Source organism: Pelodiscus sinensis, chromosome 21 (assembly GCF_052426305.1).
Source record: "Pelodiscus sinensis isolate ZL-2025 chromosome 21, ASM5242630v1, whole genome shotgun sequence".
Taxonomy (NCBI): Eukaryota; Metazoa; Chordata; order Testudines; family Trionychidae; genus Pelodiscus; species Pelodiscus sinensis.
In genome coordinates this window covers 27,488,959-27,513,790 of record NC_143072.1, presented here as the reverse complement: position 1 = coordinate 27,513,790, position 24,832 = coordinate 27,488,959, and the positions used below count along the sequence as shown (strand labels likewise).

At 51.2% G+C, this 24,832-nt stretch overlaps 3 protein-coding genes across 7 annotated transcripts in view; 1 reads left to right on the top strand and 2 right to left on the bottom strand.

The window, feature by feature from the left end:
- RPA1 (replication protein A1) overlaps positions 1-416 on the bottom strand; it is a 32,829-nt gene extending 32,413 nt beyond the window's left edge. The window contains exon 1 of the mRNA XM_075904474.2: positions 180-416. Coding sequence (XP_075760589.1) covers positions 180-383 — 204 coding nt within the window. The 5' untranslated portion in view covers positions 384-416. The remainder of the gene's footprint in view (positions 1-179) is intronic.
- On the top strand, positions 417-18,181 carry SMYD4 (SET and MYND domain containing 4). 5 transcript variants are annotated; one of them, XM_075904470.2, is made up of 11 exons: positions 417-550; positions 1,130-1,274; positions 3,005-3,094; positions 6,788-6,979; positions 7,560-8,730; positions 11,484-11,666; positions 12,145-12,314; positions 13,535-13,667; positions 14,159-14,275; positions 14,639-14,762; positions 15,395-18,181. In XM_075904470.2, exons 1-11 carry the CDS (start codon positions 417-419, stop codon positions 15,546-15,548), a joined length of 2,613 nt encoding a protein of 870 aa, XP_075760585.2. In that variant the 3' UTR covers positions 15,549-18,181. The 5 variants fall into 5 exon arrangements, with proteins under 5 accessions (XP_075760585.2, XP_075760586.2, XP_075760587.2 ...); XM_075904471.2 differs by lacking the exon at positions 6,788-6,979; XM_089772207.1 differs by lacking the exon at positions 417-550 and having other exon boundaries at positions 1,137-1,274; positions 2,790-3,094.
- On the bottom strand, positions 16,066-23,553 carry SERPINF1 (serpin family F member 1). Its single transcript, XM_075904475.2, has 8 exons — positions 23,398-23,553; positions 20,643-20,728; positions 20,061-20,262; positions 19,828-19,983; positions 18,883-19,086; positions 17,713-17,855; positions 16,744-16,954; positions 16,066-16,439 (listed from the first exon to the last, which is right to left on the bottom strand). The coding sequence occupies exons 1-8, from the start codon at positions 23,456-23,458 to the stop codon at positions 16,180-16,182; spliced, it is 1,323 nt and encodes a 440-aa protein (XP_075760590.2). The 5' UTR covers positions 23,459-23,553; the 3' UTR covers positions 16,066-16,179.
- Positions 23,554-24,832: the final 1,279 nt, after the last annotated feature.

Below are 24,832 nucleotides of genomic sequence, written 5' to 3'. Positions count from 1 at the left end.
CCCGGGGGGGGGTCCCCCCGCAACCCCGCCCCCGCCCATCCCGGGGGGGGCCCGCAACCCCGCCCCCGCCCATCCCGGGGGGGGCCCGCAACTCCGCCCCGCCCCGCCCCCGCCCATCCCGGGGGGGCCCGCAACCCCCACCCATTGCACGGGCACCCCGAAACCTCGCCCCCCCTCACCGCGATGGCCCCTTCGCTCAGGCGCGCGCTCATGCTGCGCCACAGGCTCCGGCTCCGCGCGCTGCCGCCAAATGCTCCCGCCGCAGCCCGCTCGGCCGCCGCGTCACCGCGCACGCTCCGCACGCACCACGTCAGCCGCGCGGCTCCCCCATTGGCTGGCGCGCGTACGGCGGAAGGGAGCCTCTGGGGTGCGGGCGCCGCCATTGCAGCAGCTGCCGGGGGAGCCTCGCGCCGCCCATGGAGCTGCCCGCGGAGGCCTGGCGGGCCCATGCTCGGGGGCGGTGGGGCTCGCTGGCCCCGGCCCTGCGGGAGGCGCTGTGCGAGGCCGCGCCGCTGCGGGACACCTTCCGGCTCTGCGCGCCCCTGCTGCGGTGAGCGCCCCGGGGAGCAGCCCCCCCCCCGCCGGCCCCGGGGAGCGGCCCCCCCCCGCCGGCCCCGGGGAGCGGCCCCCCCCTCTCCCTCTCCCCGCCGGCCCCGGGGAGCGGCCCCCCCCTCCCCCCGCCGGCCCCCCCTCCCCCCGCCGGCCCCGGGGAGCAGCCCCCCCCCTCCCCCGCCGGCCCCGGGGAGCGGCCCCCCCCCTCCCCCCGCCGGCCCCGGGGAGCGGCCCCCCCCCCCCCTCCCCCCCCCCCCCCGCCGGCCCCCCCCCCCTCCCCCCCCCGCCCCCCCCCCGCCGGCCCCGGGGAGCCGGCCCCCCCCCCTCCCCCCCCGCCCCCCGCCGGCCCCGGGGAGCGGCCCCCCCCTCCCCCCCGGCCCCCCCCTCCCGCTCCCCCCCCGCCGGCCCCGGGGAGCGGCCCCCCCCGCTCCCGCCCCCCCCCCCCCCCGCCGGCCCCGGGGAGCGGCCCCCCCCGCCCCCGCTCCCCCCCCCCGCCGGCCCCCCCCGCCGGCCCCGGGGAGCGGCCCCCCACTCCCCCCGCCGGCCCCCCCGACCCGACTCTTCTCCCGCCCCCCAGGCCAGCGGACGAGGCGGTGCTGCGGAGCCTGGCGGCCCGGGTCGGGGTCGGGAAGGACCCACGCGCCGCCCGCTTCTACAAGCAGGAGGGGACCCAGCGCTTCCAGGGCCGGGACTACGCGGCTGCGGCCGGGCTCTACAGCAAGGTGTGCGGCGGGTCTGGTGGCGGCTCGGCTGTGGCTGCGCTGGGCAGGTTTGGCCACCGAGTGCTGTCACATGCAGACTTGTCAACACGTTTTCTGGCCCTCCCGTTGGCCACATTCCATGGCCACATGGCGAGCGAGCTCCTCTGCCACAGCTAGAGCAGAGCCGCCGGGGTCAGCATCCCACAGGGCGGCTGGCAGGCTTAGCGGATCTGTCCCTTCGCTGCCTGGAGCAGCGTCCTGATGAGCTCTGGGAGCTCTCCCTGCCCAGGAATGTCCACGGCCAGTCTGCCAGCAGCTGTGTTCCGGGCAGGACTTGTTCTTTGTTCCCCCAACAGTGCATCCCGCTCAGCTGTCAGGTACATCCTGGGGTGCATGCCAGGTGAGGGACCCATGTCTGAAGGGCAGCAGACATCACAAAACAGGAAGCAGAGCCATCAGGGCAGGCATTGTGTGATATTTCTCAACAAAATTCACACTGGCTCTTTGTCCACAATAAAGGGAGGGGAAAGACAAAAGTCTCTCACGGGGGTGGAAGTTTTTTATTGACAAAACTGTGTGTTTTTCCCATCACGTTGTAGTGTAAACGTTCTCGCTGTTTTGGCGACAAAAGGCAGCTTTGGGTGACAATGGGCGAGTGTAGACCAGGCCTTTAGCTGCAATGCCCGGGTGCTTATGAATCCTGTGGCAAGGGTCTCCTGTTATGTGAAACTGGCAAGGAAGCAGCCCTCTGTAGGACAGTCCTGGGTTTTGTTCTGCTGCATGTTCAGTCTTCTCTAGTAAATAGATCTGTTACCACATGACTCTGTGTTATTCCTAGCTCTGCTGTAAATCTGGGCAAGCCCAGCACTGCACTTTGTTCAGTCTGGAAAGGTGCTGAGCACATTCAACTCCCTGTGACTTTCACAGGGGCTGAGAGAGCTCTGCACTAGACTGGATTGGGTCTAGTTTTATCTCGAATAAAAACATTTTCACAAGGGTGTTGAGGTTCAATGTATAGGCTTTTGTAATTGCCTCGTGATCCCGTGGATGGAAGACTGCCTAATAATCTAATCTGACCTCCTACAGAACTGAGGCCTGGGAATTTCATCCTGTGATATCCTACATCAAATTCATTGTGGTTAAACTATAATGTGTCTTTAGAAAGGCATCCAGTTTTGGTTTACAGATTTACATTGATGGTGAATCCACCATGTTCCTTAGGTTAATTGTTCCAGTGGTTGGTTGGCCTGTTAAAATTTTGCATTGTATTTCAAGTCTGAGTTCAGTACAGAAAAAAGCCTAATGAAATATCATAATGTAAGTACTTATAGACTGTGATTCTATCCTCTTTTAACCTTAAGTCTTTTATAAGACAGGTTTTTCAGAGCATGAGTAATGTGTTAGCTCTTCAATGTAACATTATTTCTCTTTGAAGAGCACACATCAAAATCAGGAACAATGTTCCAGTAATTGTTTCACTAAAGTAATCTACAGAAATAATACGACCTCCCTGCTCGTCTGTATTCCCCTATTTAGGCATCTGAGAATCACACGAGCTCTCCTGGCTGTTGTAGCATGGAGTAAAAATTGAAGAAGTCAAGATAAAATGATGACGGATTGGGAATGAAAATCTCTAGTTCCCTTCCTACTCCTGACCACGCACATCTCATGTTCCAGAAATCAAGTTGTCCAGGGAACATATGCCAATCCTCCTTTCTCAGTGTGGCCACTGCTCTTTTTTATCTTTGCAGGCAGTGTCCCACGTAGCACTTGACAGCCCAGAAATGTCATTGTGTTATGCCAATCGTTCTGCAGCCCTCTTTCACTTGGGAAAGTTTGTGGTAAGTACTAGATTTGACACACTCAGGGACAAAGCAGCAGCTATTCACTTTGAAAACTGGGTATAGAGAATCTGGTATTGGCAATGGAGTTTTGCAGTTATTCAACTGTATTTTATATTAGTGATATACAGTCCTGTTTAATTGATTAACCGGTTAACTTGTTACACATCACATTTAATCAGTTAGCGGGAGCAGGGGGTGCTGCGCCAGCCCACCCGTGCCAGATCAGCCCACTGCCTGTTGCAGGCCCCACAGGGCTGGAGCAGCCTCTGCTGTTTAACCAGTAAGCATCCCCTGTTAAAGGTGATGCGTACTGGTTAACTTTTCACATTCCTATTTTATATGCCATTCCACAACTTCAAAGAAGTAGCATGCTGTGTGTTTCTGAAAGTGCCAGTGCTTCATAATCCCACTGTGTTTTCCGAAAGGCGGCAGCAATAAAGCTTGTCTAAGGTGTTAAAATAAAGGACCACTAAATTGGAAAAGGCCATAACTCCGGTCTACTTCAATGGTAGACGACCCATCGTCAACAGCTAAGAAAAATGCTTTCAACAACATTCGCAGGACCGTACAGAGCAAGCTTCGCAAGATGCAGGACTCCTGGTTGAGTGCCAAAGCAGATGAAATCCAGAAGTTTGCTGACAGGAAACGATGCCAAACGGTTCTACGAAGCCCTTAGATCTTTGTACGGACCTCAGCCCTCAGGGAGCTCCCCTCTACTGGACTCAGATGATGTAACTCTCATTACTGAGAAGACTCTGATTCTACAGCGTTGGGCTGAGCACTTCCAATCCGTACTGAACCGCCCATCCTCCATCAATAACGAGGCGATTGATAGAATGCCCCAGGCGGATATCAACCACAGCCTGGATGTCTCACCATCAGAGACTGAAACCTTACAGGCCATCAGCCAGTTGTCCAGTGGTAAGGCCCCAGGATCTGATGCGATCCCAGTGGAAGTCTATAAGGATGGTGGTGCAGTGCTTGTCGACAAACTCACTCAGCTGTTCCAGTCCTTCTGGAATCAAGGATCTATTCCTCAGGAACTGAAAGACGCGTCCATCGTACACCTCTACTAGAGGAGAGGAAATCGACAAGTCTGCGATAATCATAGAGGAATATCACTGCTCTCCATCGCAGGCAAGATCCTTGCACGAGTGTTGTTGAATCGCCTGATTGACCACCTGGAACAGGGTTTATTACCCAAGACACAGTGCGGCTTCCACAAAGAGTGTGGCACTGTGGATATGATCTTCGCAGCCCGACAGCTCCAAGAGAAGTGTCAAGAGCAGAATCGTGAACTGTACACCATCTTTGTGGATCTCACCAAGGCTTTTGACACTGTCAGTCACAAAGGTCTGTGGTGCATCATGTCGAAGTTTGGGTGCCCTGACAGATTCATCCTGATGGTACGTCAGTTCCATGACGGCTCGTGTTCTGGACGATGGAGAAGCTTCAGAGGCTTTTCCCGTCACAAACAGCGTCAAGCAAGGGTGCATGCTGGCACCGACCCTGTTCAGCATAATGTTTTCAGCCATGCTGTCAGACGCCTTTCAGAACAGTTCCTTGGGAGTCAGCCTGAGATACAGGACTGATGGGAAACTGTTCAACCTGCGAAGACTCCAGGCTGTCACCAAGATAAAGGAGACTGTGCTACGAGACTTCCTTTTTGCTGATGACTGCGCCCTGAATGCTGGATCAGAGCAGGAAATGCAAGCCAGCATGGACAAATTCGCAGCAGCATGCGACAACTTCAGCCTTCTTATCAACACAAAGAAAACCGAAGTGATGCACCAGCCAGCTCCGAAAGCCCAACATCAAGAGCCCACCATCACAGTGAAGGGACAAAAGCTGCAAGCAGTGGACCAATTTACATACCTTGGCAGCACCCTCTCCCGCGCAGTGACAATTGACATTGAGGTCAACTGCAGAATCGCCAAGACAAGCTCTGCATTCGGCAGACTGCTGACCAAAGTGTGGGACCGCCGTGGAATAAGCCTTGCTACAAAGCTTAAAGTCTATCGAGCAGTAGTGTTAACTACCCTGATGTATGCCAGTGAGACTTAGACTGTATACAGGAGGCATGCTAGGCAACTGAACCACTTCCACACGATTTGCCTCCGCAGACTTCTGAGGATCCGGTGGCAGGATAAGGTGCCAGACACAGAAGTCCTTTTTAGAGCAGGCCTGCCATCAGTTCACACCCTGCTGATGAATGAAAGCCCAGACACGCTGGGCTGGCCATGTTGCAAGGATGCCAGACCATCACATCCCTAAACAGCTCTTCTATGGTGAGCTGTCTCAAGGAAAGCGATCGCACAGGGGACAAAAGAAGAGATACAAAGCCTCTCTCAAGTCCCTGGAAATAGACACCACCTCCTGGGAGACCCTGGCACAAGACCGATCGACATGGCACATGCTGATCCACCAAGGCTGTCAGACATCTGAAGCCAGAAGGACAACCATAGCACAAGAGAAGTGAGCACTCCGTAAAGCCGGAGTTGCAAACGCTGCAACAGTGGTGCCTGCACATGTCTGCCTGACATGTGGCAGAACATTTCGTGCCCGCGTTGGCCTTATCAGCCATCTGCGGACACCCCGTGGACAGCCCACAACTCGTTAGATGTCAAGGTCTTCTTCGAACACGATGGACGAACATCATCGTCATCACTGTTCAACATGGTGTGGTTTGGGTCCAAAAGAGCTTAAGACGGCATTTGGGGAAGGCTGGAGTAGGCAGTCTGAGGGGTGGAGAATTTAATCTGGTTTGTAATGCATTCCTGCTGCTGTTTTTGTAGTAGTTTTTATGGTATAGTTTTCATGGATGATAAGGGTGCCTAGGGCTTAGTGTGTGTCCTTTGCTCTATATACAGCAAACATAACAGAAGAAAGCACACTGGCACAGTGGAATCCAGATAACTGTATTTCCTAACTCTCAACAACATGCAAAGCTTAGCTACATTTATACACTGCTGCTCTGCACTCGGATGGTTTTTGGAACCTAGAAAAGAGGGAAAACAAGTCAAGCTGGGGTGGGGACCACAGACAGCTAATTTTGGAACACCCACCCACCCCCTCACTGACCTGGCCCCCAAGTGAGGAGGAAAAAAACTCACCTCACTCCCCTTGAGCTCTAGCCCCATCAAGGGCTTGCCAGATTAACACTTCTGGGGGTCTGAGAATAGTAGATTTTGTAGCCCCCCTGAGGCTCTGGGTGGGTACAAAAATGAGGGGTTCAGTGTGCAGGAGGGGGCTACCAGAGAACGGGTTGGGGGGTGCAAGGTCTGGGTGGCAGGCAGGATGCAGAAGTGGGATATGGGTGCAAGGTCTGGGCAGGAAGTAGAGTGCAGGAGGTGGCTGGGGGGGTCTGAGCCAATGTGCCTTGTAACCTTTTCCATCCATGTGCATGTATGGATGTGCATCACCAGTAGAAATAAAACCTAGCTGTGGGCACTCTGCTAATCAGCTGGGCAGCATGTGACTCTCTGGAGCAACCTCACAAGCACCCAGTTTACAGGGAACACTGGTCTGTGAGAGAGGTGGGGGGCCTGGATGGGAGGTGGGGTGCAGGAGCCGTCTGTGAGTAGGGGGGACAGGGTCTGGGGGGTAGGTTGCAGAAGTGGGATGGTGTTGGAGGGTCTGGATGGGAGGGGTTCATACCTGGTACAGCTCGGTGTGGCCCTGTGCTTGCAGGCACTGCACCCAGTGGGAATGACAGGAATGAAGTCTTCAAGCAAGCACAGGAACAGAGCTTCCCTTTGCTGCTGTGCCAAGCTGCTTCCTCCCCCCTTGCCAAGTAGAGCCCATGGGCCATATGCAGCCCATGGCTTGCCTTTTGGTCCAGGCTGTGGGGCTCATGGTCCATCCCCCCCCACCAGCAGCAGGGTGAGTTGGCGCTAGTACAGCAGCCATGCCAAGTCAAGCCACAGTGTCCCCTGCGTGGCTGAAGAGCCAGTGTGGCTTGACCACTGGCGGGTGGGGGGAAGGATCCTTCAGCCTTGTGGGCCAGATCCAAGCAAGCCACAGGCCATAGGTTCCCCATACTTGCAATAGAGGGATCAATAATTAACGTTTTATTATCCAAATCCTGTGCACTAAACCTGGGGTGGATATTCTTGTGTTTATTTAAATCCAAATTAATATTAATTAAAAAACGAAGTTTAAATACCAGCACAAGTGACTGCGATCCAATACGGTTTTAAAATTGTGCTTCTAGCTGCAGGTGCCTTTCTGAATTTCTTGGAAGCGTCTGCACGTTCACTCTGTAGGATGTCTTCACTTTTAAAGTGACAGCCTTGTCTAACCCTTTACTGTGATCCCTGGGTCCGTCGTGGACCAGAATCTTAGTCAGTAAATGCAGTTTTTAAGCAGTGAAATGTGTGCAACCTCAGATGGGGCAGGAGAATAAAAATCTTTTTCAGGTATTTATAGTGTCATTTAAAAGTCCTCTTGTGTTGTTTTCCAGGATTGTCTAGAAGACATTAGCAGGGCTCAAGCCCACGGCTATCCAGACAGACTGCAGCCTAAGATCTTGCTGCGGAAAACTGAATGTTTGCTTCATCTGGGGAGATTACAGGAAGCAGCAGAGGCCATCAGTGAGTTAGAGAGTAAAATAGCTATGGATCAGAGTCTGACTAGTACCACGCACCAGACTCTGCTAAGAAAAATCAGTCAACTCAAAGTGAAAGCATGTGAGAAGGAGAGTAGCCCAGTGTCCGTGCCAGAAGCACTCAGCAAAACTCTAAAGGACTTGGAACTCTGGGAAGAGAATGGTAAAATTTCAAGTGCCTCCTCATCTGTGGGCTTGAACTTCGACTCTTGCCGAGGACGTCATCTGGTTGCCACCAAGGATATTCTGCCAGGAGAGAGCTTGGTGAAAGAAGAGGCCTTTGTCAGTGTGCTCATCCCAGGGAAGAGCCTGTTGCTCCAAGATGGTGCTGAAACTACATGGGATACTAGTGTCACTAATGAGGACCTCCACTGTCACCACTGCCTGAGGCAGCTCTTGGCATCCGTGCCCTGCAGGGGGTGTAGCTATGCCAAGTACTGCAGCAAGGAATGTGCACAGCTGGCATGGGAGCAGTATCACAGCATAGAGTGCCCATTAGGGGCGCTGCTGCTCACACTAGGAGTCTTTTCACATGTTGCCTTAAGGACAGTTCTAGTGGCCGGATTTGCAGAGGTTATCAGCTCAATGAAGCGGTTTTATGAATGTGACAAGGAGCATCACAATCCTGAAGTCAGAGGTAAGAGTGTGGATGAGACTCTCAATTCCCAAGCTGGCATGGAGGGTGTCTCTGAGAAAGCGGTGCCTCTAATTCCTGGTTGTGAGGATGATGGACAGTACCGGGCTTCTTACCAAGCTATCTTCCACCTTTTGACTCATGCTGAGAACCACAGCCCTGAACACAAGTTCCTTTGCATCCTGAGCATAGTTGCCATATGCAAGAAACTTCAGGAAGCGGGTGTGACCATTTTGAGTCAGGGGTCATGTGAGAGCCAGTCCAATGTGAAAGCACAAGGGAAGATGTCTGCTGAATTGTCTCCAGAGCTCAAGATCCTGGGAGAAGCAATGCTGAGGCATATGTTGCAGCTGCAATGTAATGCGCAAGCAGTGACTGTAATCCGGGAGTCAGGTCAGTGAGAAACTGTACTCTTCTTTCTGTCATCTTTGGATTGTCCTGTGGGAGGGATAGAGCCAATGGATGAGCTCCTGCTGCATTCGGGTAAACTTAGAGTAAGTATCTTATTGCCCCAAGAGCTCATCATCTCTGTTACAATGGAAACTTCCTTCTTCTTTCCCAGTGATAGGTCCAACACAGCATCATAGAAATATAGGGCTGGAAGGAACCTCAAGAAATCAAGTCCAGCCCCTCATGCTGTGTCAGGACCAAGTAAACCTAGTAAAATGTTTCTATCAGATGTTTTTCCAACCTATTTTTAAAAACTCGCAAGGATGAAGATGCCACAACCTCCTTTGGAAATTCATGCCAAAGCTTAACTATCATTATAGATAGAAAGATTTTGCCTAATATTTAACCTAAATTTCCAGGACTACAAACTAAGCCCACTATTTCTTGTCCTGCCTTCAGTGAACTTGGAGAACAATTGATCACCGTCCTCTTGACATTAGCCCTTAATATATGTGAAGACTGTTTTCAACTCTCCACTCGGTCGTTTTTTTTTCTAGACTAAACATGACCATTTTTAATCTTTCCTCATAAAAGGTTTTGAAAATGACTTGTCATTTTTATTACTCTCCTCTCAAATTTGTCCACATCTTTCCTAAACTGTGGCACCAAGAAATGGATGCAGTAAGTCAGCAGAGGCCTCATCAGTGCCAAGTGGGACAGTTATCTCCTGTGTCTTGTACATGACACTCTTGTATAAACACCCTGGAACAGTGATGGGCAACCTGTGGCCCATCAGGGTTGTGTGGCCTGCATGACATTTTGTTTGTTGTTGCCCATGCGCGAGGTTGCCAGGTTGTGCTGTTTTTTCTCTGTGTATTTTCCTATGCGTATTACTAAAGTGACATATGCAAAGCAAGGGCAGGTGAAGTGAGGTTTGTGCTGACTGCATGCATCAGTGACTGGAAGTGACTGGTGCATCCCCTCTACATCCAGTCAAAGTACTGCTACAGTTCACTGGTATACCCTGCAAATTCTAGGTATGCAAACACAGTTAGCAAAACCACCTATCCTGGGAGACAGTCTTGGTTACAAACGTCTTGCAGCCCACTGAGATGGAGGGCTACTTACTCATGCAGTCTACTCACTAGCCTAGGTTGCCCATAACTATCTTTTTCACTTCTGCATAACATTGTTGAATCATGTTCAATTTTGTGATCCATTATCACTCCTAGATCCTGTTCAACAATATTACCAACTAGCCAGTTATCCCAATTTTGTACAGTGCATTGGCTATTTCCTAAGTGGCACACTTTTCACTTATCTTTATTGAATTTAATCTTGTTGTATTCAGACCAATTCTCAATTTGTCAGTGTTGTTTTGCATTGCAAGCCTGTCTTCTAAAGTACTTGCAACCCCTCCCAGCTTGTCATCTGTAGATTTTATACCATACTCTCTGCTCCTTTATCTAAGTGATTAATAAACATATTGAATCCAAATCCAGGACTGACCTCTGCAGGACGTTCTGCATATTCCCTTTTACTTTGACAGTGATCCATAGATAAGTACTCTGAGTAGAGTCTTTTAACCACTTGTGCACCCAGCTTACAAGAGTTTCATCTAGACTGCATTTCCCTAGTTTGATAGATAATTTGTTTTGGAAGGATTAAACTTTTTCCACCAAATAATCAGTAAACATCAGATTCACCATATATACACAAAGAGGGGAACAATGCTTTAATCAAAAATGTGAAATAGACCATCTAAGAAAAATGCTGTTTGAGAAGTAGTTTGATTTAAGGATATTTACTTTGTATATTTTCACACTGGTGTTGACAATTTGTTTTAATAGTTATAAAGCTTTAACTTCTTGAATCTGTCTACTGCCATTAAATGATTGTCTGAGTCCCCCATAATTTCTCACAACCATGAAAATAGAAATAGAAAAAAATGCTCATTGCCCCTAATTTTGCACACACAGAAACTTAAATTAATAACAATTGGGTGAAATGCCATAGACACATCTGTTGACACATAAAAAGATTAATATATCTAATTTTGCCAAGTATAATAGCACAGAGTAGAGCTTAGAGGCTCTGCTTCTCATTTAGATGTGGAGGTTTCTAAACTGTTAAAATTTTTAGTTTTTAAAAATATTTTGGCTAAACAGCAGCTAAACCAAATATTTAAACTTAGTATTTGTTTTTCAGTGCCACTCCAGGGGCATGACTTTACTTACCGGAAGATCCATGCTCCGGAGGTTGATATGGCATTCGATTTAGCAGGTCTGGTATAGACCCGTAAATCGAATGCGCAGGGCAGCTCCCACTGGCGTCTAGTGTCCTCTTCCTTTTCTGGGGAGTAAGGAAAACAACCACAGCTCAACTGAAGGTAAGCCAGCTCCAGCTACACATTTTACGTAGCTGGAGTTGCATACCTTAAGCCAACCTTGAAGGTCCAGTGTAGACCTGGCCTAGAGGAATAGAACTTATCTTCAGCTGTCTAGGAAGTATTTGCTTTCCCTGTGGATTCAAACAGGGAGATGATTGCCCAAAACCTCTGCATGGTCAGACTGAGCATAGCTGCTTTCATTTTTGTTTAGTAATTATTCGTTTTTTATTACATTAAGACACCATAAGCTGCTTTTGCTGCTGATGTTTTGTTTTGATTAGTTTCAATACCTAGAATAAGGACAAAGTGGGTCACTGGGTCTGATTTCATGATGTATTTGGCCTCTTCTGTGTTGTGTGGTCTTTAGCATCTGGAGACAGCGCTGTTGCAAACAGTGAACAGGTGCGCCTGGCCACAGCCCTCTTCCCTGTCACCAGTCTCCTGAACCATTCCTGCGACCCTAATACAAGTGTGACTTTCAGCGGGACTGCTGCCACAGTCAGGGCATCTCACCCAATCACAAGAGGGCAAGAGATTTTCCATTGCTATGGTAAGTGGCAGTCTTGCTAGTGCATTCTTTTTCAGGAACACATAGGATACAGAAGTGACCTTTCACCTCTGTGCTCCCTGCAGGATCACACCCGTGAGGATTGCATTTCTGAACATGTATCTGGAGTTTGTCTCCATTCTGTCCCCACACACGTGTATTTATGCATAACTCTGCATCAATAACATCTGCATGAGACCTCCTAGTCCTGCTGTTTGTCTTTTACAGTCACTCTCAAACTGTGGGACCCACTGTTTATTTCCTGGGCATAGAGGTACTGGGCCTCATCAACCCCTTTTTCAGTCCCATTGATTACACTGCAAGGTTTCACATGTGGGTGAGAAACCCAAATTGTAATGAAGTCACTGATGATGGATTCCTCCTCAACCTACAGCAGGGTGGGTGTCAGTCTGTAGTGGGGTACCCACTTTCCTGCTTTCATCATGTATTATCTCCTTCGCTCTTTCTCATCCTGTTTTAGGGCCGCACTATTGCAGAATGGGGGCTGCTGAGAGGCAGCGACGGCTCCTTTGTCAGTATTTCTTTGAGTGTCAATGCCAGACCTGCCTGGATGAGTTGGGAACTGATGTCACAGGCATAGCAGCCCCAAGGGAGAGATTCTGCTGTTCCAACTGCCATGCACCAATGCAGGTAACTGTTTACTAGTCACGACTGGGTAAGTCTGAAGAGTTAGATCTGACTCCATTGCCCATGCTCTTGGGATTAGGCCAAAGTGAGGGATGGTCTGGTTCTCTTGTAACCCTCTTGGAAGAGTGACTTGTATATCTCCAGCCTGTCCAGAGGGAAAGATTGTCACAGTCCGGGGGTCCCACTCAAGTACTGTTTTCACCTCCACACCCCATTCTCCAAATGTATGGAAACCCCCAGTGATATTGTCTGCCCTGTGCCCTTGCTCTCAGTAATCCCTTCACAAAACGCGCTTCTCAAGGAAGGCTTATAAACTAAAACGATCCCTGCTAAGGACCTAGGACAGGGCTACTCTCAACGCGTGGCCCGTGGGTGGGAGCCAGAACAAAAAAGTTGTCAATTGTTTTCTGTTGCGGTGCGTTTTAGTAGTTCAATTCCTGGACTGTCATTGCTCGTTCAAAGTGCTGTCGTATGGTTGGGAATCGGGTAAATGTTGCATTTTATTAATATCAGCAGAACTGACTGAAATGGGGCCTGCGTGTTGTGTAGTGTTGCCTTAATCTTTGTATTCATGCCTGCCAGTGTGAAAGAAGCTGTTTGTATATATATTTGCTTGTATATGCAACCACACTTAAGTTGCGACCCTTGGCATGTGCTGTGAGTATCATTGTGGCCCCTGAGGATTCCGAAGTTGAGTAGCCCTGGCCTAGGAGGATGTGTGCATTGTCCCAACCAAGCACAAGATCTTATGAACTTTGCCCAAACCCTCCACCACCCTCGCAGTGGTGGTCTTGTCTTTAGGCTGTAAGCTCTTGAGGAGAGAGATTCTGTTTCATCTGTTATTGTAAAGTGCCCTGAACAGCCGTGTTGCACAGCTGTTGAGCCATACGTCTTCAAGAAAGAGGGAAGGAACATGTATTTTCTGTGAAGATTAATGAGGTGGTGGCTCAGGCTGGTACATTGCCAGAGCTGCTACTTCAGCTTTTATCCAGAGCTCTGAAGAGATAACACCAGCACACTGGCAAGCTGCCTCCTTGAGGCTGGAAAACAGTGTAATAGTGCTGTAATACACAATAAGAGCATGGAGACACATGACTCTGTGCTTTCTGTGTGCAAAAATAATTGTAAAGGTGGCTTGGTTTAGATAACTTAGTCCTGCCTTCAGGGCAGGTGACTGGACTAGAAGACCCCTTGAGGTCCTTACAGTTCTATGACTTCCACAGGGGGAAGATGTGCTCCGTTGTTCCAGTGGTGCTTGTATGCCGTTGGTTGGCAGGGATTTCCTTCTACGCCGGTTGGGGGACCTTCAGATGCAAATTAGAACAGCGCTTGAACTTCTCAAAGACAAGCAGCCTAGTAAGAGAGCCAGCCATCTGCCTTGGACTTGGTTCAGTTCCTTACGCAAGTACAAGTAAACTTCATCGTGAGATCCTGGTCCCAGCCACCAGATGGCAGTTAGTCCCAATCATTTTAGGTACTGCTGATATGAAGCTGGAATTCATGGGAGCACAAGTGGGAGGCTGCTTATACTGCTGATCAGACTGGGAGGCTAACTCACACATTTGCTCCACTGGAATATGAGGTAATGTAGGGCAATGTTAAACGTTCAGGTGCCAAGACTCCGTGTTTCAGAAGGCCCCCTGCTCCTGGTGACCCTGCATTAGGTTAGCATGGTGAACTAGCAAATTCTGCAAGAACAGCATATAAAGTCCAGGGCAAACTGTTCAAGGCTGGTGGGGGACTAGAACTGGACCTGATCTCACCTCACAAATTGCAGCTAGCTAGCGACTGGTACCTGGAATGGATTCGTGTAGCACAGCGAAGTGCTTTTCTTCCTGGATTTGCAGATCAGGCTGTTGAGCTGCTGCTGAGGTGCCGGGTGGATGCTGAAAACTTCCTCTCTGCAGAGCATTTGCTGGTGGGTGAGATTGAGGATCGCCTGGCACAGGGTTATGCCATGCTTGGTAAGCTGTCTTCTGTCCCTCCGGCATCATTTTCATGTGACTGGCCTATTCATTCTACATCGGTAGAAGGAGATCCCCTGCCCAGTGAGTTCCCGTTCTTTCATCCCCCTCTTATTGTAGCCCACTAAGTTTGACGTAGAAGAGTCTTCTTAGGAATCATTTTAGCCCCAAGTTCTATTCCCAACCAATAGGAAGAGGCTCTATGATCTTTGATGCCTCAGTTTCCCACTCTGTGCAATGCGAATCACACCCCTCTGATACCTCCTGGAAGGGCTGTGAGCGTTACTTGACACAGGTTAGAAGTTCTTTCCATGGCAGAGACTAGAGAAAGGAGCTCTAATAATCAATTCTCTCTTTTGCCAGGAAAGTGGCAGGCAGCAGCTGGGCACCTGCGGCGCAGCATTCAAATTGTGGAAGCTCACCATGGGCCATCCAGTGTGGAAATGGGTCATGAACTCTTCAAACTGGCACAGATCCTCTTTAATGGGTAAAGAGCCCCATTCCCACAATCTCACCCTTCATTTTACACCTCTTTCCTGCTTTAGCCCATGTGCCTCGTCTCTCTGAGATGGGGATGTGGCAGGAGGCCCTTGGCATCATTAGTCCCTTTGCAAGTTTTCTCCAAGTTCTGGATGTTTTGGCTAAGGGGAAGCATCTGCCTTTTAGCCAGGATATGAGAGAGACATGGAAATATTTGGATAAGTTTTAAAATGACAGCCCCTCAGACACTTCCTCGAGCCCCTGGCCAGCAAATCCCATTACTCTTTTTGTAGCCCCTCTCTCAGTACTTCTGGTTTGACTGTTTCCCTCCCCTCCCCCCGTAAGAGTCAGTCTGGTGACATGGCTGTTGATTCAAGGGTGAAGCGTTCTGAGTTCCCCTAGCTTAAAGCAGAGGGCTTTTCCCTGGCGGTGATGGGATGTGGCAGGGGAGTCCTACTCCTCTGATCAAGGAAGTTGTCTGTCTCCGTGAAAGAAGAGAGAGAGAGAGGTGCCTCCTTTGCCCTGGCTGAGGTGCCAAATGGGGGAAAGGATGAAGGCTACTGAACGAATGGCTGCATCAGGTGTGCTGAGTGAGTTCTGCCCCTAACTCTGTTCCGCACTCCTGCCCTCTGCACTTAGGTTTGCAGTGTCTGAAGCTCTGAGCACGATTCAAAGAGCAGAGGAGGTTTTGTCTGTGAGCGGTGGCCCGCAGAGCGCCCAGGTCCAGGAACTGCGGGAAATGAGAGCCTGTCTGCTGGAGCTGCCCCGAAGCCTCCGTCACAGGGTTGAGTGACTAAGAAAGGAAGCTGCCGTGCTGAGCTCTGAGTGGCAGGGCAGCCATGCAAACGAGGCCTGGCTGTGAGCTGGGGAGCGAAGCTGGTCACTGGACATCAGTGTGCTACCGGCAGAAGGGCTGTCTCCTGGAGAGGAACGTTGCTGCAGGATTTCTTACCATTCCAGACATGGTGGCTCTTCCCTGGAGGGTTGACTATTGGCCCTCTGCATACTGCCCTCTCTCCATGCCCACCCCTGTTCACTTCCAAAACAACAGTGTTGGGCCTGGGGCGGGAGCGGTGAAGTTCTTGCCTGCCGCTCAGCACACCTGCTCCTGCAAACATGAGACACTGGGCTGGAATGAGGCAGGCGCGCCTTAAGAGCCCAAGACAAAGGGGGTGCACTAGAGCCTGGGCCAGAACAGAGTGGCCGTGCGGTGATGTTGGGGGAACTCTGGGAAACAGGGATGGAGGGATCAGAAGCGAACGGGACTAGGGCCCGTGGTACAAGGGAGAACACTGCAGCACTTCGAGAGGTTAGTGGCAAAAGCTCTTTTATTGCAGCATGTAGGCAGAAGATTTGCAAGTTTGACCATACAACAGAGCAGGGAGCCAGCATCCCTCCCGGTTACCCAGCCTTTCTGGAGGGAGCTAAGTGCTCCTCGGGTCCAGGACTTTGCCAATAAAGAGCAGGGTTCCCGTGGCGTCGTCTCGCAGCACAACAAGGAAAGGTCTGTCCAGATGGTAGTCGAGAGGGAAGGTCAGGCGAGCAGCATTCGGAACAGGGTTTGGTGTGGATCCTGCCCCGTCTTCATTTAGTTCCAGGACTGCCTGGTGTTGCACGTGAGAGAGCTTGGTGGGTTTGGGAGAAATCTTGCTGAAGTCAGGTGATGTGAAGAGCGACTGGAGCCCTGTGGGAAAGGAGGAAGATTCCATTAGCCTGGAAGAAGGGCCCCCTTGTGGGAGGGTAAGTAGAGAGTGCAGCAGTGGGGCCGTGCTACGAGAGCCGTCCTAGAGCCCGTTGGCTGAGCTCACTGGGGGAGGGGAGCCTATGGGAGGTGGTAGGGCCTGTTGCAGTTGTCAGGGAAGTCCATATATTGGACAGCAGGACCTGACTCGTGACCAGTGGCTGCTTGTTCTCTGGGAGCTGGAGGAGCAGCTCTGCCTACTACTCTGAGCCCCAGCTGCCCACAGAGCGCCATGCTGCGCACATACTCATCTCTTGCAGCGTGCTACCAAGTGCCCCCTCGGAGCTCAGCGTCAGCCTGGGCATGCTCAGCACAGCAGGGATGGTCTTCAGCTCCTTGTCTATGTCATGGACAAACTCCGAGGTGAGACTCTCCTCGATCAGCGTCATGTTCTGGGTCACCTTCTGCGGCAGGAAGAACATCGCACTGACTCCGCCGCTCAGCGGCAGCTGGGCAATCTGGAATAAAAGACAAGGGGTTCTCTGAGCACACCAGCAAAATCTGCCAGTGCCAGCTGGGGTTGCTGAACCTTGGCCGGCCGGCCAGCCACCCCACCAAACTGGTTCTTCCTTCCCACCCTGCTTCCCTGCTCTACCATGAGTCGTCTTTGCCCCTCCACAGTGCAGGCCTCTGCCCTCAGCCCTGTCCCTCCTGCTGTGAAAGGGAATGCAAAAGGCAGCATCTTTGCTGTCAGAACCTGCACTGAATTGCAGTATTGCTAGTGGGATTCTCCACTGGAGTGTCGACCCCTGTACTGATACTGTGCACAGCCCCCAGGGCTGGGAGTCGGACCCAGGCTCAGCCCTGCCTAGCTCTCACCACCTTCCCAGCTAATTCAGGAGCATGTTGGAGAGTTCCCAGAAACAGGATGCTTACCCGAGGAGGGAGCTCTGTTGAGAAAGGGAACACGTGCAACAACCAGCTTCTACCAGAGCCTGCCTGAGACCGGTTGCTTTCCTCCTTGCCCCGCTGGGATGATGCTACAGGCTGGAAAAGCCTTTTGTCCCACTTAAAGCCCTGTTTGCTTTGCAATGTGATCTTGGGCATATGGAGATCTGAGCAAGGGCAAAGCTCTTTATCCTGGTGGTGTGGGAGGGGCAGAACTCACCCTTCAGAGTGGGGAGCTAGTGAGTGAAGATGGCTCTTTCCCTAGTCTAAGGCAAGGTGATTTAGGACAGGGGCTAACTTCTCTTTCTTACTCAGTCCTTCGCCTGACCTTGCAGTTGAGTTCTGAATCAAAGCCATATCGCAATATGGCTTTGGGCTCCGACATCATGGGCACCTTCACGGATCTTTCTTCATCCAAGTGGAAGTCTTGCAGCGTAGTCTTTGTGGGGTCAAACTTGGTCCCCCACTGCCCTGTTTTTAAAAATAAGATAGGAATAATGGGAAAAGCTATTGCCCAGGTATGTAGCCAGTAGAATCATATATGAAACAGCTCCCCTTTAGGGAATTTGTCTGGGAAGGCAGAGGGTGAGGGGTCAGAAAATCAGTTACACCTTGCAACTTTGTCTTATTGTTACTGTTGGCTCTCTAGTCCCTTCCACGCTATCGGAGGTTTGGCCAGTTTGGACTTGTCAGCCGACACATGCTGGTTGGGTGGAGGAGCAGCTGGAGAGAGCTGATATGTTATTTATGTAATTATAAAACTATTTTATATGCATAAATAAAAGTGGCAAACCCTTTGTTGTTTTGCTCATTGTCTTGAAATGTAAGCTGTCCAGGATAGGGACCGTCTGTGTCCCAGTGTTAGAGCACCCAGCACAATGTGGCTCTGAGCCTGCGTAGGCCAGTAGCTTCTCTTGTAACATAAATACTTGATGTCTTGATTCCCTAAAACCGCTCCCCAGTATCTCCTGTTCACGGAGAGCTGTGCTGTGGCAAGCACAGTCCTGAATCCTGTTGGACAGGACGCTCTGTCTTTCATCCTTACAGGCTTTCATCTTCCTCCTTCCCTGACCCCTTTTTGCAAGCAGGTCAAAACTGTGACTCCTCCCCTGCAGAAGCTTTTCCATGGCCATCAGCCCTACCTCCTTTACTAAACTGGGGGTAGAGCAGGGGTCGGGGCCCTGGCCCATGGCTCGTCAGGGCGAGCTGGTGCATCCCTCAGCTCCTGTTGGCCAGGAACAGCAAACTGGCCGGTGGGAGCTGCAAGCAGCTGTGCCTGTGGATGTCTGCCAGCTGCAAACCCTTGCACACCATGTGCGGGCAGGAGAGTCCCACCCTCGCAGTCGAGAATCTATGCCCAAGTGCTCAAAGAAGTTTCCTCCTGTCCCTTAGTCTTTTTGCCTGCCTCTTCAGTGTGCGCAGGCCAGAAGACCTTCTCTCCCGTGTTTTCTGGCACGCGGCAAGGAGGCCCGTACACAGAAATACCACGAGCTTTTACCTTTCAAATAAGCTGCCCCAATGAGGCAGATGCTGATGCTGGTAGGTATCGCCTTCAGGAATTTGACCATTTTCCCCTTGGTCTGCTGTTGTACCCAGTTGTTGATGTCTTGAAGATCTGAGTTGGCATTGCCAGTCAGCACCTTGGGCCGTGCTCCATAGGACTTCTCCAGCTGGCTCACAAACCCTATTTTCATTCTTAGTTCTGAGGGGCAGAGAGACCATTACTGCAGCCTGCTCCTGCTGTCAGAGACGAAAGCTCAAGGCAGTGAGCAACCCATACCCTTCCCTGAAATGCTGACGGATGTGTAAGTCTGGCCTGTGTATTGCAACCCTGGGTATGTGCAGAACCCTAGAGCATCTGATTGAAGGGGCGTATTTATCAAGTCTCATGGCCTTATTCTGTGCTCTAGTCTGGCAAAACCTTCAACTAACGGGTAAAGGGGGCACCCTGTAGCTGCCACTGAGCCCTTTCCCTATGCTGCTTTGTGATTACTGTTTAGTGAGCAGCTTGGATCTTCCCCAAGCCACCAGGGAGATGATACCGTTCTTCTCAAGGTGTCTAGAGCAGAGTGGAACATGGCGTTTGTTCCTGACTCGGGGGAGGGAGGGGGAGCTGGCTTCAAAGCTGTGCTGGTCAGTGTTGTAACGCAGAAGAGAGAGGAACCGCTGGAGTCAAGCTTAGAGGAGATCCTGGGTCCCTTCTGTGCCAGCTGCTCTGTGGCCAAGTGCCCTGTTAGCACTTTTTCTAAGCTTTTGTATGGGGACCCCCAACACCATTACTGCCTGGTGTGTTCAGCACAGGGCAAAGCAGCTGCTGCGGCTCCAGACACAGTTTCGTCCTGTAACTGAAGCCGTCCAGGACTGTTACCCATCCATTGTGCTCTACTGCCTGCTGTTCCAAGACTGACAACATTGACTTAGGCAGGCTAAGAAAGACTTTTACTTCTCTCCACAACAATGCGGGTGGCACTTCTTAGGCCCTTGGCAGGTGCAGTGACGCTGGCCAGCAGCTCCTTGTAGGTGTTGTGCACCTCAGCCTTGTCAAGCAGGTCGTAGAAGAGAGCCCGAGAAATCAAGCCTTCCGTTCGCTCTCCAGCACCTGCCAACCGTAAAGAAAGACGCATGAGGCCTGTAGCCATGCACCAATATGCAGGAGGAGGAGAAGCAGGAACTCACCTAGTAAAAGGCCAGAGAGTGCGGTAGCCACACTGAAGGGAGACAGTAACACATTGGCAGTAGGAGTCTTGCTTGACTGCTGGCGATACAGGTCATAGCCAAAGTTGGAGACTGCAGCTGCAAGTTTGTTTACAGGACTTTTGTAGAAGGGATCTTCCTCCTCCGCTGCCTCCGTGTTGCCTCCTTCAGGGATACTGGAGTCCTGCCAGGCACAAGACATACTCTTTAGAAATGCTCTTTACCAGAGGGCACGAGCAGTAGTGACAGCCAGAGCATCGGTCACTTTGCAGCCTTTCCTCTGGGAGCTAGGGAAGTACTGACCTTGTGGGAGAACTGAGGGTTGCACAGTGTAGGCAAAGCTGGGCCTAGAACCTAGTCCTTCCTGCTGTATCGTGTGGCTCCACCCTGCTTTTACCTAGGCAGAACAGGACTTACTTTCCCATGTAAGTGCCAGTGAGAGTCCTAGGCTGTCTGTGGCTGCTCTGGAAGATGGTACTTAATGTTCCCCTTTCAAAATTTAATTTTGGAAGTCTTATGCTCCAAGTTTCTCACTCTCCTCATCAAGTTTTGCCTTGCACTCACCTGCTCAGCAGCCAGATCCTGAGCACTGCTGGGCGTAGCTAGGAGCATGAGCCACAGGAGAACAACCAGAGTCTGCATGGTGGAAGCTAGAAGGGAAAAGCACAGTAGAGCTAGATGTGCTGTAGTCAGTCTGCCTCCTTGTTTGTCCCAGCTAGCTCCGTCCTCTCCACCTAGCAGGTGCTGAATGTGCCCTTAGCATCTGTCTGCAGCAAGGCCTGGTGCTGCTTTTGAATAAAGACACTTGTGCAAGTGCAGCAATTCACACTGGGGCTGCGTCTACACTGGCATGATTTTCTGCAAATGCTTTTAACGGAAAAGTTTTCCGTTAAAAGCATTTTTGGAACAGAGCATCTAGATTGGCAGGACGCTTTTGCGCAGAAGCACTTTTTGTGGAAAAGCGTCCGTGCCAATCCAGACGCGCTTTTCTGCAAAAAAAGCCCCGATCGCCATTTTCGCAATCAGGGCTTTTTTGCGGGAAACAAATCTGAGCTGTCTACACTGGCCCTTTTGCACAAAAGGACTTTTGCCCGAATGGGAGCAGCATAATATTTCCGCAAGGAGCACCGACAATCTTTCATGAGATCGTCAGTGCTTTTGTGGCAATTCAAGCGGCCAGTGTAGACAGCTGGCAAGTGTTTGCGGAAAAACTGGCCAGTCTAGACACAGCCTGGGTGAAATAAAAGCTGAGTTAAGTGGCTCCTGCTGTGGGCCTGCACATACGTACACCCCCTGCCCAGCCCCCAATTCATTCCTAGCCCCAGCCCTGCTCCCTGCGTAGCTGTCTCCTGGGAGGGTCACTGCTTGCAGGAGCATGTTCCTACCTCACCATTCAGCAACACTGATGGGCTCCAGAAGGAGTCGGGGGAGCTCTTCCTCACCCTAACGCATACCAAGGGATAGCAGCTAAAGCAGAGAGAAAGTACAGGCCAGGGCTGGCCTCACTCAAGAGTCCCAGTAGAACCCACCCACACACGCCCCCAAGCTCCCTGGAGCCAGTAACCCTGTTCTTCAGAAATCCAGTGTTAACCTGCGCAGGAGGATTCTGTACAAGGCTGTCTGGTCCAAGAGCTAGTGTTACCCAAGCTTTCTTCCTAGAGAAATCAGAGCTGTGCTGGGATGCCATGTCCCTGAGGTCAGATGCCAAAGGGGTAGGGACAAGGGAAAGCAGGGTTTGTATACATTCCAGAAAGTAAAGCAAGGGCACTTGTATTCAACTAGCCAGAAGAGCAGGAGCCTACACATGTGTTTCAGATTAAATGCAGTTCTAAAGCAAACATGGCAGTTGCTCAAATTACAGACTCTTAAAGCCACGTCTCCACAATGGCTACAATTTAGGGACCATCCTGTTCAGGCAGAGAATTCCCTCACAAGAGAAAGACAGCTTTCCTAGCCGCCTCAGGGTGGGATACAGTGTGCCCCTACCGCACCCGCCAAAAGATTCTTCTGTCATTGTTTCTGCTTGGAGCGGATCTGAAACCGGCGATGCGGTCCAGTTTTACAAGACCCGGGGAGCCTCCCCACATCTGTGCACGCTTACTCAGGCATCATCCTCCAGCTAGGAGAGAAGTATCGTGGATTTCTTTCCAGGGCAGAAAATATACACTGAGTGGAGCTGCTGTGCTGGACCCAGGCAATGTTAGGTGGTGTGATGGTTGTGATTCAGGGACTTCTTGTTCCTGGGAGAGTGAGCCTTATGGTGGGGATTTCTGAGCAGAGAGGGTCTGGCTGCATGTTGTCAGCAGATGCCTGCTGCAAGCAGTTTCTTCACCTGTCTCTCCTGTTTACTGTGGGAGGTTTGGCCTGGGCTAAGCATGAGATGTGGGTTTTCCATGAAGTGTGGCCTTTTCTCTGAAAAGAGGCTTTATATACCCTCTGCTCCCCACTGCGCGGTGTTCCTGGAAGCATGAGAGAGGAGGCTGCATTGCCAATTTTTATCATCTTTGCCGAGATTGCCACCAGCCTCACATTGCGCAGGCTTTGCCAAGAAGTGATTTCCGTTTAGAGTGACAAAGCCCCGCTGAGCATCTGGATTCTATTTGTGCAGTTACGATGCGTGCAGTCAAAACTGCAGAGAGAAAGTTCTTGCGGAAGCAGAGCTGGGGTGCCTTCTAGAATGACTTCAAACCCTAGCGCTGTGTAACAAGAAAGGAGAAGAGCTGGAGCATGCAGCCTGTGATCTTAGACCCAGAAAGTGCCGGTTGGAAAACCAGCTAAGAAGATATTTCCAAAGCGTGAATTGTCCTATCCCTGGATCTCTTCAGCTGTGAAATAAAACGCCGTTTCCCCAGACTAGGGAGTCAGGAAAGTTTCCTAACTACCCTTAAGCGCATTTGCAGCTCCCACACTTATGGGGCCTGTTTCTTTCTGTTGGGGGAATGTGTCAGAGCCCCTTACTGAGAGGTTCCAGCTTGATTTTCTGCTAGACTCAGTTTCTGTTGCCAAGAAAAGACTCACAAGTGCTAACTGATGCTGAATTGTAGCCCCCTGCTCATCCATGCTCAATCCTCAGAGAAAGGACCCTGGGTACCAAGCTCATTTCTGGCCTCAGTCCCCAACAGCATCTGGCCCCCAAACCCTCCGTGCGAGTTCCCCGTTTTCAACCCACTCCTGTTCCCCAGGAGAATTTCCTTACTCTGCAGCCCACAGCATCAATCCCAGGCCCTGCAAGAGGGGGGGCCCGCCCATTGATCTGGGTATTCCCATTGCTACTAGCTGAGGGCCAGTGGGGCTGGAAGCAGGGTGAGTTGCTCCTTACCTCGGGCTCCTCTCAGCCAATACTGTCCTGTGCTAGCACCCTGGATGAGAGTGGACAGCATGGAGTTTATAGCAGCCGCATCTGCTGTCTGTGCTGCCTGCCAGCAGACTGCCCCCAAGCCCAGCCTTCAGCAGGCTTCAGATTACACTTCCAAGGGCTCTCTTAAAGTGATCTGTTCTCTTTTTTTGATCCTGTGATTGTCGCTGCCTTGAGCCCTGCACTCGCTCCGGCTGCCAGAGCAAATGCCCCCGTCAGTGGTGAAAGCACAAGGCTGAGAACCAGTTTCTCTGACTTCCATTTTCTGCTCTGCCCCAAGCTCCTTCGGTGACTTTGGGCAAGTCAGCTCCCCGCTCAGTGCTCTGGCTTCCCCCTCTGTACAGTGGGACTGTTCTTTCCTACCTGGGGGGATTATACAGTGCTTGGTGGTTGCTGTATAGGAGCTGCAGTAGCATCATTAACCCATTAACCTTTCACTGAGAAGCCCTTGAGCCAGCAGCAGGATCCAAATGCTGGTTTAAAGCTGCTAAGGAGAAAGGAGTGGGGAGTGGCTCTAGCCACAATGCAGGCACAGCGTTAAGGAGGGTTACCCTGAGCGGGGCTGGGCTGTCTTACCATTGCTGCAAGCTGCTTGTCTAGGGGAAATGCTGAAAGAGTAATGAGCGCAGCTGTGCCAAACCCCACGCCTGGGATTGGCCTGGAATCTCTGCCTGCTGGGCCACAGGCCTTATTCTCTAGGCAATGAGAAGCATAAAAAGAACTTACTCCGATGTGCACTCCTCCTCTTCAGGCCCTCATCTCATGGGAAGAAGGGCTGACTTGGGATAACCACATACACCACAAGCCCCCCTCTCTGCGAGCTGGAAAAGCAAATCATCCCCTCTAGTTTCTTGTGTCTCGATGCTGCTTCGCTTCCCTGCCCGCGGCCAAGCGAGAAAAGAGCAGCAGTAAGATGGACAGTGATGGCCTTCTGTGGAAACTGCTTCTGGACTTGGTCTGTGAGCAGAGCTCGCTGGAAATACGCTGGTCCCTGTGACCCCGGCTGCGTTCACCTGAGGCTGTGATGTTGCTCTTTGGAGATTAGCAATGGGCATTTCCCTCCATTTCCTCTTAATGGATGTGTTTAGTACTCAAATCCCTTCATGAAAAGCTTTGGGCTGATTCGTCTACACAAGGAAGTTGCACCAGATTAACTACGGGTGTGATTTAAACCAGGCACAGGCTGCGTGAGCACACTTCTTTTGCATTAGCTAAGCCAATTACTCCTTTTCTGTGTGGAGAGCTCTGGCAGTTCAAATGTCATTAAACCAGGGCAAACCCCCATGGACACGGAGTCAGCATGTGCTTTCTGAACCTCGTTAGGCCTTAAGTCGTGCACATTTTGCCTGCTTGATGTTCCTAGGGCTTTGCTAGAGTGAAGAAATTCAGTAGCGTTTCA